Raw genomic sequence first — 19,164 nt, 5'->3', positions numbered from 1 at the left:
TGCGTTCTCTGATGTCCCGCCCCCACGCTGAGCGAGCTTACGCCTGCGACGTAAACGGCGGTCGCACAGCCTTTAGGCCTATCTTTTCCAAGGCGTTCGGAAGAAGTGTCGCTCGTGTGACGCTAAAATAACTACGACTGTAAGGTTCAGGGGACGCGAAGGACTGAAGAACGCAGTCTCTGGCCCTGTATTTTGGGAATTTGACAAAGTAAGTTCTAAGGGGACTCTAGGGTAGCCCAGGTTGGGTGAGGTCTAAATTACTCTCAGTCTTTTTCTATGCAGTCCTTTCTGTCATCTCTGGTCCTTCTCATCCCGCCCCCTCCCACCAACCCATCAGTTCGATTGTCCTAGTGTCCTAGTTCTGTGTGCGCACGCGCAAGAGTCCTCCGGCAGCCCTTGTAGTTCCAGTTTTCTAGTGATTGGGGGCGCTTGTCGTCCGGTTTTGGAAGGTTTGGGGGCAGTCCCGCGTTTGACGGCTTCCGTGAGGAAGAACGGGTACCTAATGGGGCAGTAGTCAAAAGGGGAATTGCTTTTCTTCGCACATTCGAGTTTTGGTGGTCAAAAGAAAGCAAATGTGGACTTGTATTTTAAAATTAAGTCATTTCCTTTTTCAGAACTTTTGCCTCTATGTTTCAGAGAGCTGAAAATTCAATTGTGGAAGGAAGAACTAATGAGTGTTAAATACAGTGTATTATTGAGTGCGTTAATAGACATACTTAAAGGGAAACAGATGAGGCGGTTGGTTAGGGGAAATGTGCTAGCAGAAGCCTAGAAAGAGTGAGATGCCGTTTAACCTGGGCCTTGAAAATTGAATAGGAGTTCATAAGACAAGGAAGACGAGAAGACTCGTTTAAAGCAGAGGCACAGGGACAAGAAAGTGGGCACCGCTGAATAGTCAGATGTGACTAGAACTATAGTTCTTAACCTTTTTGACACGCCATTTCCTTTTGAAACGTGATTTAAAAGATATGGATGAGCCTCCCAGGAAAATGTGTATACATGTCTAAACATTTTGCTATAACCTTCTAAAGAAAAATTGTGAAACACGTTGAAATGGCCCCCCAAAAAAGGTGTCTAGGTTACTCTTCATTGTCATTGAGCTATGTTACAATTATGTAAGTTATAGAAAACAGTCATAATTGAAATATCTTACAGTTATTGCCCTGATTAGTGTTGCATCTGTTAACAAGGTCATTTCAACGTTTTTGCTTGCTTGTATTTGTGCATGTCTAGGTTTTGAGTTCACCTTTAAACTGGTTTTTAGCACTTAACTAGTTCCCTGGTTAATTACTTAAATAAAATGATTGACACGTGTTCATTTTATAAATGTAGAAAAGTCATGGTTTCACGTTTTCTTTAAAATTTACCTTTGAAAATTTCATGGGATTCACAATAATTTTTGAAATCCATCCCAAATTCCATGGATTTCAAGTTAAGAATTTCTGAGCCAGGATGTAGAGAATGGACTTGTGGACACAGTGGGGGTGGGGAGGGAGAGCGTGGAATGAATGGAGAAAGTAGCATCAACATATACACACTACTGTGTGTAGAATGGATAGCTGTTGAGAAGTTGCTGTGTAACATACTGAGCCTAGTCTGGTGCTCTGTGATGACCTAGAGGAGTGGGATGGGGAAAGGGGAGGGAGGCTCAAGAGTGAGGGGGTATATGTATATTTATGACTGATGGTGGCGCTACTGTTAAAAAAATCTTGCCTCCCATTGCAGGAGATGTAAGATGCAATGTTAGATCCCCGAGTCAGGAAGATCCCCTGGAGGAGGGCATGGCAACCCACTCCAGTATTCTTGCCTGGAGAATTCCTTGGACAGAGGAGCCTGGATGGCTGTGGTCCATGGGATCACAAAGACTCAGACACTGCTGAAGCGACTTAGCACGAACACACAGATGGCTGATACGCATTGTTGTATGGCAGAAACCAACACAACATTGTAAAAAAAATTTTTAACAATTTAAAAAAAGGATTTCTGAGTCAAAACATAGACTACATGGTAAGAGGTTCTACTAAAACGTAGGCAGTGTGAGAGTTAAACATACCTGAGCTTACTTACCTAGCTAGCTTTAGCCAGGTCACTTAACCTTTGAGCCTTTGTAAAAAGAAGCTAAGAGAAACAACCTAGAGGGATTATGAGGATTTAAAACAAGGTGTGTCAAGTAACTGGTGTTACACAGTAACTTTTATTCTTTGTTTAAAGCCTATGAAACTAGTTGATTCATTTAACAATTTTTTAAAAATATATGCTGTGTTACCAAAAGATGCTAAAGAATTACTGTTGTTCAAAGTTTTAACATCAGAGTCACAAAATTAGACCTGTGTTTAGACAAGTTACACAGCTTCTGTGACGGATAGATGACTTCCCGAACAATTTATAAACTATTTCCATATTATTATGACAGTAGTTGTGGAAAATACTGGATGAAGATAAGAGTCATTCCAAAGGTTACATTGATAGGACTTAATGACAGATTGGTAAATGGCAATAAATAACAGTTACATATTGTTGACTGTGTGCTATATAGCAGCAATGGAAAGTACTTTATTCATTTTGATTAATTTTTACAACAACCCTTTTATGTCGGTATAACTTTTATTCCACTTTATAGATCGTAGAAAGATGAGGTAACGTGCTCAAAATCCATACAGCTAGTAAATAGCTCGACTCAGTGGATTACTAAGTGGAATATGTCATCCTTAAATAAAATGAGGGTGGTAAGAACAGTAGAACAGACATTGCTAAGAAAGATAACTTTGATTTGGAATGTATGGAATGACAGTATACCTATTTGTTATCATAAGACATTGAGAAAGTAAACTATGACTATCATGTAACTTCCTGATCTTCTGTAACCAATGTGTAGAGAAGAGAACTTGTACCATAGCTTATGTCCTGTTTAATCTGATCCATATCCGTACTCGAAAATGAAGGTATGTTTGAGTCTTTACAGATTTTTAAGATTGAAAATTGCAAATGAGTGTTATTCACATGGGGCAGGATTTTCTGAACTTAATTCTCCAGGCCACACACACACACTCTCAAAAAAAAAAATCTTAGGAAGGAAGGAGAGTATCAGGGCTGAGAAGAGAACGCTGGGAAAAGTCTGATTTCTGGGAGATTTGTGGCTTTCTGTGTTTATGCAGTTCTGTCCACTGTCTCCTTAGATGGTGGCTTTGACGATGAAAACAAATAGAGAAGTGGTAATCTGCTCTTTATAGATTTTTCAGAAGAGTTAGTAGTGAATTCTGTAGTGACAATCATAGCCTACATTTGTATTTTGTTTATAATTCTACCCCCTTACAAAATAACTTGAAATGCTCAACACTTGACAGTTTGTTAGATACTGTTAGTTATATTACTTAACTATTCAACAAATGCCAAGGTTGTGATCAAGCCGAAGTCTCTGCCTTCATAGTGTTTATATTATAATGAAGCAGGTAGGCAATAAAATTATAATTCCAGATAGGAATAAGAGGATATAAGTATAGAAAGTGGTGAGTGAGGCAGAGGGTAGGGTTATGGTCGGCAGGGAAGGGATATTTTTGATTTGGTGAAAGAGAAAACCTCTTTGATAAAGTGACATTTGCAGAGGCCTGGGTGGACAAGGAAGTAATCCCTGCAGCTGTGACAGGAAAGCTGGGGAACAGCAGGAGCAAAAGCCGTGAAATGGGGATGCATTAGACTGTTCGAGGAACAGAACGATGTTGTGTTGAGGTTGTAATGAGCACTCTGAAAGAAGTTGCAAGTGATGAAGTTAGAGCGAGATCCCCAGGCCCAATCTAATAGGACCTATAGTCCACAATAAGGATTTTTTGTTTTATTCTGACTGGGATAAGAAACCTTTGGAGGATTTTGTTCAAGAAATTGACATTTTATTTACATATTTAAATGATCATTCCAGCTGCTGTCTGGAGAATTGATGATAATGGAAAAGGAGTAGAAGCAAGTAAATGTGAGGATGTGTTTCAACTGCAGGCAAGACACTCGTGATAGCTTGTAACAGGTGGTTGTGATGGATGAAATGAAGATTCATATGAATTTTGAAAAGCTAGAGCTAACAGAAATGCTAATGAATTGGCTGTGGGATGTGAGGAAGGAATGAAGAAGGATTTCAGTGTTTTTGCCCTCTCAGCAATTTTCACTGGTATTTTCTGAGATGGGAAAGACTAGGCAAAAAATGTGGTTTGCTAAAATTTGAGAATTCAATTGAAGCTTGAGATAGATTTAGCTTCAGCTAAATAAGTGAAGAGGTTAGGTGGGTATTTGCATGTTGGAATGGGGAGATAATGGGAAAAGTCGGGAGTGGAGAAGATGGGTTTGTGAAACATCAACATATAGAGAGCCATGGAGCTTAAAGCCAGAGACCCTCTGAAAGGACATCTGTGTAGATAAGGGAGCCCAGGACTGAATGCAGTCTTGGGCATCATGGAAGGGTAGAGCAGACAGAGTCGGAGGGTCCAGAAAAGGAAATGGAGAAGGAAGACAACTCCTGGAAGCCAAATGAAGAAAATGTTTTCAGTGACGGAGTTAGCAACTGCAAATGCTCCTGAGAGATCTGGTGGACAGTGGAGATCATTGTTTTTTAGTTTCATTAGAATGATGGAAAGGAAAGCCTGACAGGATAGGTTGAAGTGAGAGTGTGATAAATGGTTATGCAGCACTAAATGCCACCTGGTTGTTTTTCTAATGATTAATTTTGGCATGTACTTCCATTTTATGAGTCAGGCTAGCATCATCTAAATAATTACTTATATGTTTTAGAAATTAGTGTTTAGCTGATCAACGGAAGCCTGCTTTAAAAATGCCAAAATACTCTTCCTTTGATGAGAATGCACACTTAGTTGGAGGTTTGAAGTGAAATGCATTAATGGCTTTGTACCCTCATGCTGGGTGTCGCTGTTTCTATCTGCAGCATCACTGCTGCACTGTCAGATTATAGCTGACAGTCCGACTCAGGAGACACAAATAGGCTTTATTAATAACTGTTTACTGAGCTTTAAAGGGTATAAGACAGAAGATAGAGTAGGGACAGAATCTTCATCTCATCTGGAGACCTAGTCCCAGTCTTCCCCAAATACAGCAATTAACCCAAATCCACTGCTTCCCCCCACCCTTATCTAGATGCCTACCTAAGAGCTTTAGCCCTTTTGCCTACCAATCTATTCTGTCATGCTGGTCATAGCCTCAAGGCCTGCATCCCAACTAATAGCATCTCCCAGCCAGTGCAACAGAGAAGACAGATGAAACTTCACATTTGTCTTAATATCACCCCAGGCCTCCTGTTAGGTCTTTGCTCACTCATTTTTGTGTGTATGTTATTAACTAAGATGATACCATTCAACAGATTTTTGAATTACTATATACCAGGAACTGGGAATGTACCAGTAAGTGCATTCTAGGATAAACAGATTAGTAAGGTTTTAAGTTCAAAACAGAAGAGGACGGGGAGATAGTTGTCTGTCCAGAACTTTGGAGTCTGAGTATAGGAGATCTCACTTTACTTCAGCAAGTAAAGAACATTTTTAAAATGTTTCTCAGTGGAGGTTGTGAAATGAACACATCAGTCTATCATTCTTATTTATACCAGAACGCATAAAAAATGCTGTTAACGTAGAAGATAAATGTTATAAGAAACAGGGAAAATGAAAGTTGCCACAGCTAATAGTGAAAATGTCCAAAGTTTGTTCTCTGGTAGACATATTTGAGCCCATTTCCATTCAGATAAAGGCTAAACTAAGTATTTTTTTATACCACTAATAATTTTTGCTGACTTAATATTTATTTCCTATTTCACAGAAATGGAAATTGAAAGTGGAAATAAAGAAAAGGCAATGGAAGAAGAAAGCATAGAAAAGAAAAAAGAAGTAGAAAAAAAGAAAAGGTCTAGAGTTAAACAGGTGCTTGCAGATATTGTGAAGCAAGTGGACTTCTGGTTTGGAGATGCAAATCTCCACAAGGATAGATTTCTTCGCGAGCAGATAGAAAAATCTAGAGATGGATGTAAGTTTCCTTCAGTGTATTGTACCAGATTTAAGAGCTGTATCTACTTCTAATCTATATGTGCTGCATATAATGTACAATATACACTGTATAAAAGTTTTAAGAGCTGTTAAAATATATATATGCCACATATAATGTATAATATACACTGTATATGAAACATGTTTTTTAAATTTTAACAGTTGAAAATGTTTTTGAAACTTTTTCATTAGATGTTGATATATCACTTCTTGTGTCCTTCAACAAAATGAAAAAATTGACCACCGATGGAAAGTTAATAGCCAGAGCACTGAAAAGTTCTGCTGTTGTAGAGGTAAGAATTGTTACATATGATGTGTCACATGATGCTGTTAGTTAATATTGACTTTATGTAGTGTTTTACAGCTGGATTTAGAAGGCACCAGAATCAGAAGGAAAAAGCCGCTGGGTGAGAGACCCAAGGATGAGGATGAGCGGACAGTGTATGTGGTAAGCCACTTTTCTGGACAGCTCAGAATTGCTGCCTCCCAGCAGAAACATTGTAGTATTCAATTTAAGTAAGACTTTATTTTCAGTTAAGGTTTTCAACACTTTATTTATTACTAATTTATCATAGGAACTGCTTCCCAAAAATGTTAACCACAGCTGGATTGAGAGAGTATTTGGGAAATGTGGCAATGTTGTTTATATAAGTATACCACATTATAAGTCTACTGGGGACCCAAAGGGATTTGCCTTCGTGGAATTTGAAACAAAAGAACAAGCTGCAAAAGCTATTGAGGTAGGTCCACAACCTAAAAGAAAGAGAAAGAAAATTACTAAGTGTTTTAAACAGTAACAGAATTTTGCTTATTTCTTTTCAGTTTCTTAATAACCCACCAGAGGAAGCACCGAGAAAACCTGGTGTATTTCCCAAGACAGTGAAAAACAAGCCCATTCCTGCTCTGACAGTAACTGGTGAGTTGTCATTAAATACTTAGACATAGACATAGATGAAGCAAAGTAAGTAAATATAATAACATTGTTACAGAAGAAAAGAAAAAGAAGAAGAAGAAGAAAGGCCGAACCAAGAAAGATGACAATATCCAGCCCAAGGAGTCAAATATGGACGTAACCAAGGAAAGTATCTGTAAAAAAAGATCAAGGACCACATCTGAGAGCTCTGAAGTAGAGGTTACTGAACCCCAAAAGCAACCCACAAAGAAAAAGAAAAAACGAGAAAAAACTGAAGTATCCAGCTTACCTTTAGTCAAAGCAGGAAAGAGGAAAAGAAGCAGCTCTGAAGATGCAGACTGCCTCGCTCCCAAAACGAAAGCTAAGAAAGTGTCTCAGAAAGACAATGTTAAAAAAGAAGCTCCAGAAGTTTGTAAAGAAAACAAAGGTATTTCTGACTTTACGTTTATGGTTAGATAAGGAGGGTTTTCTTCTTAACTCATCTCTTTATTTCATTCACATGTATAATTTAGAATTAGAAGTCTCTACGGAAGAGGAAAAGGATACTGGAGATATAAAAGACGGATCCCTACTGAAAGCAAAAAGAAAGCATAAGAAAAAACATAAAGAGAGGCATAAGATGGGAGAAGAGGTTATTCCATTACGAGTGCTATCGAAGTAAGTCACGGGTGCAAATTACGTTGTTGGCAACTGACACACTCCATCACCATTGCTAAAGTGCAATTCCAGTTTGAATTGAACAGAGTTGCATATTAGCAACAGTAATGGCCTGAAGCCATGATCTGCACAGAAGTTGCACAATGTTGGGGTTTAAAAAGGAACCACCACACTAAAACATGGAAGCACTTATTTTTTATGAAGTCACAGCAAGTGCCTCCATGTTAAAGTGGAGGGTATTCCTTAATAGACTTAAAGGTGCATCTTGTAGTATACCAATGAGCGGCAGGATAAGACAAAATGAAAAAAGAAGACTTACCATCACTAAAACATGGAAGCACTTACTTTTTTAGCTACAAAGCAAGTACATCCACGTTTAAGTGGTGGGGAGCCCAGTCTTGAGAAAAATAAAATCGTGAATTTTCTTTAACCTGTAAAGTGCATTTAGAAAATAATCTGGGAACAGAATAAATTTCATCATTAAAAGAACTACTTATTTTTACCTTTAATTTGAAATTTAGCAATGCTACATTTTTATTATTTTCAGAGCCAGTTTTCAGATCACAAGCGCTTTTAAAGTATTGACTTGGAGACACCTCCACTGAAACACGGAAGCACTTGCTTTTCTTTACACAGCAGGTACCCCCGTGTTAAAGCAGAGGGGCGCCCATTTCAGCCTCACAGATTGCAAACGTTGCCATCTTGTATCCAGAGGTGTAATTTGGACTCACTTCTACTAAAACATGGAAGCACTTACTATTTTAAAGTCACAGAAAGTACTACCATGTTAAAGTTAAAGGGAGTCCAACTTCTCAAGAGGTGGGAGATATGGAGAAGAAAGAAAATGGCATACCTTTTAAAAGAAAGTTTCCTTCTTAACCTTTCTGGATTACGGTTTCCAAAGACCCCAGTTTTGCTCTTGGAGGGTTAAAAGGCTAGGACTTTGGGTACTTCTATTTATACTATTCTTAACTCCTGAATTCCTCTTCCCTTTTTATCTCAGAGAATCCTTACAAGAGCCCTTTGTTATTCTAATGTATCAGCTCTCAGGGAATGTATGGTCCTGGGTGGGTCTGGATTTTTTTTTTTTTTTTTTTTTTGAAGTATACAGATGTCAATGTTAACAGCTAAAACCATTACCACAGATATTCTCCTCTTAAAAAAAAAAAAATCCCCTATCTGCGTGTTTGATGGCACAGATTAGGGTAACAATGAGTGCTCCTGCAGAGCCAGGAGAGGCATTGTGTTTCTATCTGGAGGACCTCTAGCTGTTTGAGGAAACCTCTACACGATCAATGTATGTAAATAAATAAATTGCTTCCATGGGGTGTTTTTCTTCTTCTTAGAAATTCCTTTGACTCCAGTAAATACTGAGGAATGTTACCTTTCGAATTGGAAGCAGTTTAACAAATGTTAAAATTTTAATTTTTCACCCAGAGTTAACTGACTTTTCTAGTAAATGTTACTAGTTAGTTAACTCAGTGCTTTTATTTTTGTCAAACATTTGAAACATACTTAAGAATTGAATCAGCAAATATAAAACATTTAATCTGAATGTTGGGACAGAGGGAACTCCCCTTTTCTTGTTTGCCAGATGGACTTAGAACTCAGGAAATAATTTAAGTGTGTTTAAAGAAAGATTGGGAGAAGGAGTGGTTGTAAGTTACTGAATGTCTGTATTTTGAGACTTACTTTTTATTTAATGATCTGTTGTCACTGTTTAAAAGTACAATTATTTTCACTACAGGACAGAATGGTTGGATTTGAAGAAAGAGTATTTAGCACTGCAAAAAGCCAGCATGGCTTCTTTAAAAAAAACAATATCCCAAATAAAGTCACAATCAGAAATGGAAACAAATGGAGTGCCTACTAATTCCGGAATGAAAAGTGAAAAAAGTAAGCATCAATATGATAGTTTTTGTAGCATTATATTCTACTTATACTAAAACGCACTGAGTTATTGTAGGATAAGCTTTAGTTTTTGAAACTCAATTATATAGTGGTTGTTATTAGAGCAATTACTGATTTCTCAAGTTGTCCAGATGTGATTTATCCTTAACCTAAAAATATTTGAAGGGCTCATTTTAAACTGAATCTTTTTTAATCACATACATTTTCTCTATATAGTTTTCATTAGTAATCAAAATTAGTGATGAGTGCCTAGTTTGTAGTTCATCGCATTTGTAGAAACAAAGATGATCTTTGATATTTATATTTTAAATTCCCATAAGTTGAAAATATAAATTTCCACGTTTGAATTGTAATGGTATACCTGTACCTGTTCTTTCTTTATTGAGTAAAACAATTTGTTATTGGTTCAGTGAAAGAGGACATTTTTTCTTTAAGATTTTAAAAGTGTTCTTCTAATGGTAAAACTTTGCATTTACAGTAATAAGAGTTTCTGTATTTTACTTTATGGTAATCTGTAATAAATAGTATAACTTAAAACATAATGACCTTATGAGTAAGTTTAGATTACTTAAATAAAGCTGGAAGACCATTATTGATACTCTAGAGCGGGCCTATAAGCGTTAAATTATTAAATGAAAGACATATTTTTCTGGTCTTTTTGTTTTCGCTTCAACAGCAAACAGTGAAGAGTGTGGTCCCCAGGAGAAAGTTAATGCAGCAGGACCACAGTTTGTGAGTGGTGTGATTGTGAAGATCATTAGCACCGAGCCTTTACCTGGCAGGAAGCAAGTCAGGGTAATGCTTTTGAATCCCCATGATAGTTGTTTCTCTTTCTTCTTAAAAACCCCCGTGTGAAAGTGTTTTGAATGTGGAAAATGAGGCAAATCAAATTAGAATTTGTTCTCTTGTGGTAAACTGCTTATTGGGTTTGATTCCATAATAACCTTTTAAGTCTGACTCAAGGCAAATTCTGATAGCTGAAATTCCTCACTGAATCAAATTTATAGTGAACTTCATTTAATCCTTTTATAGGAAAACAGCAATTTGTGCTTATTTTTCTTGGTGCCCCAATGGTTGTGTATAGGAAAAGGATGAAACCCTACTGTAGTTATTATATCAAATGAGGAGATTAAGTAAAATGCTTTCCCAATATTCATTTTCTCAGGGGACCTTTTCTGTTTTTCAGAAAAATCAAGAGAAACTAGATTTGGGGGCAATACGTAGGAATAAAACATTCATAAAGATTGAACTAACATTAAAGTTGGTTTGTGATTGTTTCTAAAATAAAACTATTTGCTGTTGTCTTATTTGGAGCAAACTAGAGAATTTGTAATTTGTTTTCATTAGAGCTTTTAGTTTTCAATAAATTCCTAAAAGATTTTGTGACTTAAAAATCAGAACTATTTTGAAATAAAACGGATAGTGTGCATATTTTTCACTTAGCAAAGACTTAGTTTATTTTTGTCTGTTAATGAATCCTCTTGAGAATTGAAAATTTTCTCCTGAAAAAAATGCAGGGTGGTTGTTTTCGGCAAGAAGAGCCTTTTAAAATTTTATTCCTAAAAGTATTTTTTTGGTATTTTCAGTCCTCACCAATTATATTAAAATTTTTGAAACAATTACAGGAAAGTGTAAAGTATTTTGAATATCTCCAAAAATTTATAGTTTACACGTAAATTCCTATCCCTGCTGTCCTCCTAAGTCTTTTTTCACTTTATAGAGTTTGTCCCCTACAGCATTTTGTACTCGCAGGGCAATGTATCTTATTCACATACTCTTTTAAGTGGGAATATCCTATTTACTTTTTAACTTTGTCATCCATTTAAGTGAAACACTTTCTTTTTAAACTATGTAAGGTGTTCTATAACATAGCAAGTATATTTATAATTCTTACACTGACTTCAGGACCTTGTGGTATGTTGCTTTGGTTTTCCATAGACTGTTACCAGTCAACATTTTTTAACTTCTGTAAACATTAAAGTTGCTCATTGTAACCATCTGTAAGCACTCTTTATCTGAAACCCTATCCCCTGAAATCCTGTAGCTGTCACTAACAAGTAAATCTAGACTCTTACTATAGTATTGATGAGGAATTTGGTCAATCCCAAATTGATATACTAGCTTGCACTTCAAAATTTGGTAGCAAAATAGACTTTGCAATAAGAAAGATTAAAAAATTGAAGATGTAAATGCTGCTGTGGTTAGTCAGATGGCCCAAGTTTTAAAAGAAAAATTACTCAAAGTTTGTTATTTTGAATAACTGGTATAGGTTTAATTGCATTTATCAGATTTTATTATCTAAATGTTAATTATGTCGATTACAAATTCTTCATTTTTGATCACCAAAATCATAAAATAAGTGCATTAACCAAATTATTAATTACTTACATTTTGCTGGAACAAAAACTGAGCTATATAATTCTTATTGCTGTCTGCGAGTTGCCCATGTGATTGCCAGGTTAATTTGTCATTCTAAGAAGGGTTTTAAATCTGGAGATTAGCCTGACATTATAATGGATATTTAGTAAATATCTTTTCAATTGAAGTAATTGAATCTGTCTGATAAATCAGTTACAAAACCCTCACTACTACCAATAAGCACATTCAAATTTCATCACTTAATACCTTATTTTTCCTTCTTTGTGTTTAAATTAAATACTGATTAACTAGATAGAGAAATGGGAAGAATTGGCAAGTATATTTCTCTCCAGTTTTCAGTTTTTAAATTGAATTTGCCTAAAATTATAAAGTGCCTATTTTGTGATAGGCGGTGATTTAAGTGTTGAGATAAATTAAGACTTAGTACCTGGCTTGTATTAATATATAAGCATGGATTTTTACTACTTATTCTTTTTTTTTTTTTTACTACTTATTCTTTATTATTAACTAATGCACTTTTCTTTTGAAATGATATTTCCAGGTATTGCTGAGTTCTTTCTGTAATTCAGAATTTTAAAATTCAACATCAAAAAGTAATCTAGGTTATTTTCTGGTGGTCCAGTAGTTAGGACTCCAAGCTCTCACTGTGAAAGGCCCTAGTTGGGGAACTAAGATCCCACAAGCCAAGAGGCGCGGCCAAAAAAAATATTTCTTTTAATAAATAAATAATCTAAATTAGTTGTACCTTGAAATTTTGGGTTTAAACTGAAGGGGTTGAGGTAGGTAGGACTATTTTTTTCTTTCTTTCAGTTGGGAACCTTCAGTTACTTCTTTAGCTTTATGAATGGAAGTTGATGAATTAAGAATTAGTGTAACATTCCTGCATAATTACCTTGCTTACACTGTAGAACCTGCTGTGAAAAAAAAAATGACCTGGGAATGCAGGAATCTTGTTAATTTGCCCTCACAGCAGGCCTTATAGGTAAAACTTCTCATTGCTACGTGACTCGAAAAGGTTGCTTAGATGTTTTATCAGAGTTAAAAACTCTGGCCTATCTGTGTTCCTATAGACAATTTAAGAACCAAATATCTCTCTGTTTGCCTTGAAACTTTTTTCACAAGTGGTTATAAAAAGTTTGCATGCATTTTAAGTCCTAAGTGATTTTGTACAGGTAAGTGGAAACACAACTTCTTCCTTAATGCCATTTCAGTTTTGTTTTTTGTTTTACTCTTTGCCTACACCCAGACACGGAACCCTTCTTCTAAATTTGAGGGTTAGAGGAAAGTATTTGTACATTCTATACTATAGATCTTTTTTTCTTATTCCATATTCCCATCTAGTACGATTTTAAGGATACTCTTGAATGAAAGAAAGTTGATAGAGTTGATATTAAATTGGTCCTCAACTTTGTTCAAGTCCATTTCTAAGAGCATTTGTTTTGAGGTCTTTTTCTGGTGGTAGTTTGGTTTTTCGTTTGGAGTCTTTTTTGGGCGCCTTTCTTATTAGCTTATGGGATCTTAGCTCCTGGACCAGGAGTTGAACCTGTACCCTTGGAAGCGAGAGTGAAGAGTCCTAACCGTTAGACTGCCAAGGAATTCTCTATTTGTATATATCTTGGAAGCTAACTGAAATGAAATAGTTACTCCTCGTTTGAAATGATATATGGCTCAATTTTATAATAGATCCTACAGTGGAATAATTTTAGAATTATAATGAAATGTTTTTATTGTTTATTTTAAGCCCTTCTAAATTCTAATGCAGGATACTTTGGCAGCAGTCTCAGAGGTTGTTTATGTTGATTTGCTGGAAGGAGATACGGAATGCCATGCTAGATTTAAAACTCCTGAGGATGCTCAAGCAGTAGTAACTGCACATTCAGAAATTAAAAAGAAACACTGCTGGAAACTAGAGATTCTTTCTGGTAAAACTTTATAGAACCTTTTCTTTCTTTTTTTTTTTATTTTAACAATGCTTATTGTGGGGTGATTGTTTTATAATTTCCGAGTTTGGCAAATGAAACTGGGGGGGGGGGTCGGTTCTTTACACTAATATACGTAAAAAGGCATTAAATAACTCGGACAACTATTCTGGTTCTACTGAAAATATAAAGCTGTGGATGTGTTTCTTCATCTATATCCTTATGTTCAGTGATAAGCATTTTTGTGTTTGTTTTTTTTTTTTAAAGGTGATCATGAACAGAGGTATTGGCAGAAGATTTTGGTAGATAGGCAGGCCAAACTTAATCAACCTCGTGAAAAGAAAAGAGGCACTGAGAAGGTAATCAGTTCATACTTTGTAATTTAAATTTCTGGCTGTTTTCTAACTTGGTAGTAAATGATTATTTAAAGATTGTCTTAATGGTAAAAAGCACAATATATTTAGAGTGCAGTTTTTAAAGATATGAGTCTCCACAGATAAGATTGAGAATCTGTGCATATCATTCCCAATAGCAGTGGTAAGCTTTATTCCTTTTTCTCTAGAATAGCTGATGGGGGAAATAAACAAGCTTAAATTAATACATTAAATAATTTATAGAAAAAAACAATGATAATTTAAAGCAAGTCTCTCAATAACTTTAAAAGACACTTAAGAATTTATCAGATGTTTGTTGTTGCTAGTAAGCTGTTTATTCTTTTTAAAAATATTATACATGTAAAAGTACATCTTAAAATGCTTAGAGCAAAATAGGGCACATAATAATTAACATTATCAATTTCTAAATGTATATTATAAAAATCAGTAAAATCCAAAAAGATGTATGTGCATTATTTTATGATTGGTTAGTACTTGAAAGGTCATACTTCCCGTGTTCTGGGTTTGTTGATTTAAGGTCCTATTCTTTTTTTTTTTTTTTTTTTTTTTAATTGGAAAATCAAGTTTTTTTCGTCTGTCTTGCATCTCCTAGGGTTCATTGGAATTTAAAATGATTTGGGAGGAGGTTTTCTACTGATCTTTGTTAATTCTCTTTCCATGAATGCAGACTGAATTTGCTGAGATAGAGAGGCCTCCTTCCTCTTTAAAGACTCTTTCAGGTCTATGAGGTGTTAATTTCAAAGCCTATTTAAGCTTTGATTAACTTAAATATTAAAATCATTAATCCAGAACTCACAATTGAAATGAAATCACTTTGTTCAATAATACTTTTCCTTCTAGTTGGTGTAAAATATCATGTAAATTGTATATATTTTTAAAACTAGAAAAAAGCAGTTTTGTTTTTAAGAAAGACTCCATCTGCATAAATTAAGTTTGAGACAAGGAAATAAACATTGACAGAGAATTTTATAAATTGGGTTGAAACCAGTGAGTAGTTCTATCACTGAATTTGAAGGGTTCTCATGTATTGGTTAACAGGATCAGGCTTTTTATCATTAGCATGATTTGTATGATAAGCAAACTTCTGAAAGTATAGAATCCTAGCTAAAGCAATGAAAGTACTAATTTGCTCATTTCATAAAATGAAGAAAGGTTCCACACGACCTAGCTTCTCAGAGGAGAGGAGGTTATTAGTTTACTACTTTGTTAATTCATTTAATTAACATTTTTGGTTTTGGTTTGTGTTAGTCACTGTTTAAGAACTGAGTGTTTAGCCATGAGTAACAAGGTCTCCTCCTTTCATGAGGCTTAGAGTTAATATAGGTCAGATGATGACCAGTGCTGTTCAGAAAACTCAAAAGTACAAAGGTGACCATAGAGCAGACCTTAGGGAAGTGAGCAGACAACCCAGGAGAATTTAGGCGCTCCACTTTACACTCTAAGGCAACAGAAAATACAGAGGTCTTGGAGGGAGATTGTCAGACTAGGAGGCCAGTGTAGCTGGGGTACAGGAAGCAAGCAAGCATGTTAGTAATAGAAAATAAGTATTTAGGAAAAATTAACAGCCAAAAGTATAGTGTAAATACCTCACTGACATACCATTCTACTATTTCCACAGTAGTATACTTGAGTGAAAGAAAAGCACTAATAGAAAATCCTGGTTCTGCTTTTCACTTTGTGGAGGAGAAGGCTACTGGGGACAGTTTTCTAAGCTCTGTTCAGTTTGTATAGAATTAAAAGACAGTTGATTAAGAAATACTTCATTTTCTATGTATGATATTTTGACGTATAAAAATCAAGTGCAGATAAATTAAGACCTGAGACAAAGATCAGTAAGATGAAGAAAAGACCTGCCAAAAGGGCTCTCATTCATTCTACCTCAACCAAATCTTTCTAGTGTACCCTATCCCATTGACCATTTTAGTAAAATTAGATAACAAGTATTGGAGACACAGTGAGGCTTTTCTCATTTTTCTTTAGCTTGTAAAGCACATTTGAATTTCTCATTGTTTTTACCAAAATCGTCTTTCCTTTATAAAGTACTGACAGGTCAGCTATTAAACAGATAAAGATAGAATTCATAAAATTTGTGAAAAGCATATGGTTGTGAGTTTGAAACACTTAAATTTTGACTCCACTGACAGTTTGTTTTTAGTTTAATCTGAAAATGACTTCCTAAAAACTTACCACAATAAAAAAAATGAAAAATAAATAAAGGTGACTTCCTGCTGATGACCACTTATCACCAGTTTAAAGAAACTATTTTAATGAATAGTCATTAGAATCTGTGTTTATAAGAGAATAAGATTTTCATTTCCTCCAAAGCTAAATATGATACTTTAGTTTTTCTACAAGAAAGCTTTTGGGCATTTTAAATGGTCTTTTTCATTCTGTATAATTTAATTTGCCTTCTTTAAAATTTTTGATTATTTATGTAAGGGTGTAATAATAAGTACTTTTAATAGCAGACCCTTATTTAGAATATTTCTCAAATGTGTAAGCAAAGTTTCTTAATAATTAATACTCAAACCCAAAGGGATATGATGAAACAAAGATTGGTCTTCAACCCTCCTAAAATGTCAAAAAAATTTTTTAATTTTATATTGGCACATTGGTGATTAGCAGTGTTGTATTAGTTTCAGGTGTATAGCAAAGTGATTCCGTTACTACGCATATACATGTGTTCTTTTTCAGATTCTTTTCCCATTTAGGTTATTACAGAATACTGAGGAGCATTCCCTATACTGAATAGTAGGTCCATGTTGGTGGAATTATGGTTATTTATTAATTGATTAATAACCAAATTATTGGTTATTTTTAATTGAAAAAAATTTTAGCAGTCTAGCACTAAAATGCAAGGATCTTAGATAATTCAAAGATTTAATATCTACTATATTTAATAAGCTCTAATTTAGGCAGTTCTCTCTGTAACTGATTTGATCTGAGCTTAATTATCTCATTTGTTTTCCTTGTCCCCCTTTTAAAAAATTTTATTCAAGCTAATAGTTGTGAGATTTTTCTAGTCATAATTGTCTTTCTGTTTTTACATATCCAGTTCCTTCTAATTTCTGATTTTTTCTCTGTAGTTAATCACCAAAGCTGAAAAGATTAGACTCGAAAAGACTCAACAAGCAAGTCAACACATCAGATTTTCTGAATATGACTGAAAAAAATTTTTTGTTCACCTCTTCAGGTTTCACTGGATACTAGAGCTATTCTTAGGAATATCTTTTTTTTATGGTGGTAATGCATAATGTTTTTCTAAAACCTACATTTAATTAAATAGTTTTTCTTTAACTTGTAAATACGACTTTTCCTGGAGACAGTTACATTGTTTACCACAGTTTTTCTGTAAACGTTGCATTTGTTGAAATTATATGACACAAATCAACCTCAAAGTGATTTAGAAAATAAATGTGTTTGAAATTATCATTATGTTTGCTGTGTTTATATTGCAAAAACAACATATATGCAAAAATAATAATGCTATCTAAATAAATAGGTTGGGAGAAATGTTTAACAGAGAATGCTCATTGTGCTTTTTGTTCTGTAACTTGCTTTCTCCATTTGAAATATCTTGGATATCCTTTCATGTTGATTTATACAGAGACATGTGTGTGATATTTCATTCTGTTTATTGTACTTTGCCTGTCCCAGCTCCCATTGAACTGACCATATGAACTGTTTGCAATTTAAATATTTTAAACATATTGAGTTTGTTTTCATAAATGAAGTTAAACATTTTATTTTGGTTAGACAAAATAAAATGTACCAGATGCTGTAAACAAAGAAAAAAAAATTCTAGGAACCAGCCTTTGGTATAACTGAGTATATCATTTTATTCAGGAAAATCACAGAAGGGAGTGTTGAAGGCCTTCCTACAACTGAATGTCCAGGGATGTACATGACTGGCATCTTAATCTCTCATCAGGATATCAGGAAAGTACTCTGGACGACCTTGGGATTCATTTCCTTGAACTACAAACCCATTTCTAGTCCCGTCAGCTTTGTCCAGCAGTGGGGAATGAACTTGGTTGTCCCTTGGATGCATTGTGGGAGGCAAAGAATCAAGAATCTGTTCACTCCTATGGGCCAGAGATTTGAGGAGATTGGCTGCATCAGGGTGGGGTGGCAGCAGCTTACTGCCAGAAATAGGCATGCTGGCAGGTTGCCACTGACTCACGGGTTTTTCTTTCCCCATGAAGAAAAACCGGCATATACACTCGTGAAGAAAAAGAATGATCAGTAAATTGTTGCTAAATCCTCTTAGGTGGATTATGACTAAATATGCACTGGTTGATCCAGAGTAATCAGTAGTAGGTATATGTCTCAAGAATTCAGTTAATGTCAAGGAGGGCTGTCATAAGGTGACTTTGGAGAGGTTATCAAGTAAACTTTCAGAAATTGTCCCCTTGGCAGTCTTTAAAACAAGATAATCAAGACACCATTGTAGCACTTGGGAGGCATTAGTGAAGTAAATCAAAGATCCCTCCGTCACGGTGCTTATATTCCAGCAGTAGATAGAGACAATAAATAAAAACAAGTAAAAATTACACAGTGTTAGATAAGTCCTAGGGACAAACAGAAAAAGATGGAGGGGGAGAAAATTTCATTCATTCATTCTTGCATTTATTCTTCAGTTCACTTAACTAAAGGAATACTTATTTGACCCCGGCTTCCCTGGTGGCTCATTTGGTAAAGCATCTGCCTACAATGCAGGAGACCTGGGTTCAATCCCTGGGTTGGAAGATCCCCTGGAGAAGGAAATGGCAACATGCTCCAGTACACTTGCCTGGAAAATCCCATGAACCGAGGAGTCTGGTGGGCTACAGTCCATGGGGTCGCAGAGTTGGGCACGACTGAGCGACTAACACTAACACCACTAACCAGCAGATCAGCCACTCACACTGTAGACTTGAGAGACGTGAAGAAAAGGTAAGGTCCCCTGCCTATGAGGG

At 35.4% G+C, this 19,164-nt stretch overlaps 1 protein-coding gene across 6 annotated transcripts; it reads left to right on the top strand.

The window, feature by feature from the left end:
* Positions 1 to 34: 34 nt before the first annotated feature.
* LARP7 (La ribonucleoprotein 7, transcriptional regulator) lies at positions 35 to 17,636 on the top strand. 6 transcript variants are annotated; one of them, XM_043870882.1, is made up of 13 exons: positions 35 to 208; positions 5,809 to 6,012; positions 6,225 to 6,325; positions 6,397 to 6,480; positions 6,608 to 6,772; positions 6,855 to 6,948; positions 7,025 to 7,372; positions 7,458 to 7,602; positions 9,350 to 9,498; positions 10,190 to 10,308; positions 13,655 to 13,814; positions 14,079 to 14,170; positions 17,293 to 17,636. In XM_043870882.1, the coding sequence occupies exons 2-13, from the start codon at positions 5,811 to 5,813 to the stop codon at positions 17,371 to 17,373; spliced, it is 1,740 nt and encodes a 579-aa protein (XP_043726817.1). In that variant the 5' UTR covers positions 35 to 208; positions 5,809 to 5,810; the 3' UTR covers positions 17,374 to 17,636. The 6 variants fall into 6 exon arrangements, with proteins under 6 accessions (XP_043726817.1, XP_043726814.1, XP_043726819.1 ...); XM_043870879.1 differs by having other exon boundaries at positions 7,022 to 7,372; XM_043870881.1 differs by having other exon boundaries at positions 61 to 212; positions 7,022 to 7,372.
* Positions 17,637 to 19,164: the final 1,528 nt, after the last annotated feature.

The sequence above is a fragment of the Cervus elaphus genome, chromosome 17, assembly GCF_910594005.1.
Source record: "Cervus elaphus chromosome 17, mCerEla1.1, whole genome shotgun sequence".
Classification (NCBI taxonomy): Eukaryota; Metazoa; Chordata; class Mammalia; order Artiodactyla; family Cervidae; genus Cervus; species Cervus elaphus.
The sequence above is the reverse complement of the archived record's forward strand: the minus strand, read 5'-3'. Positions and strand labels throughout refer to the sequence as shown.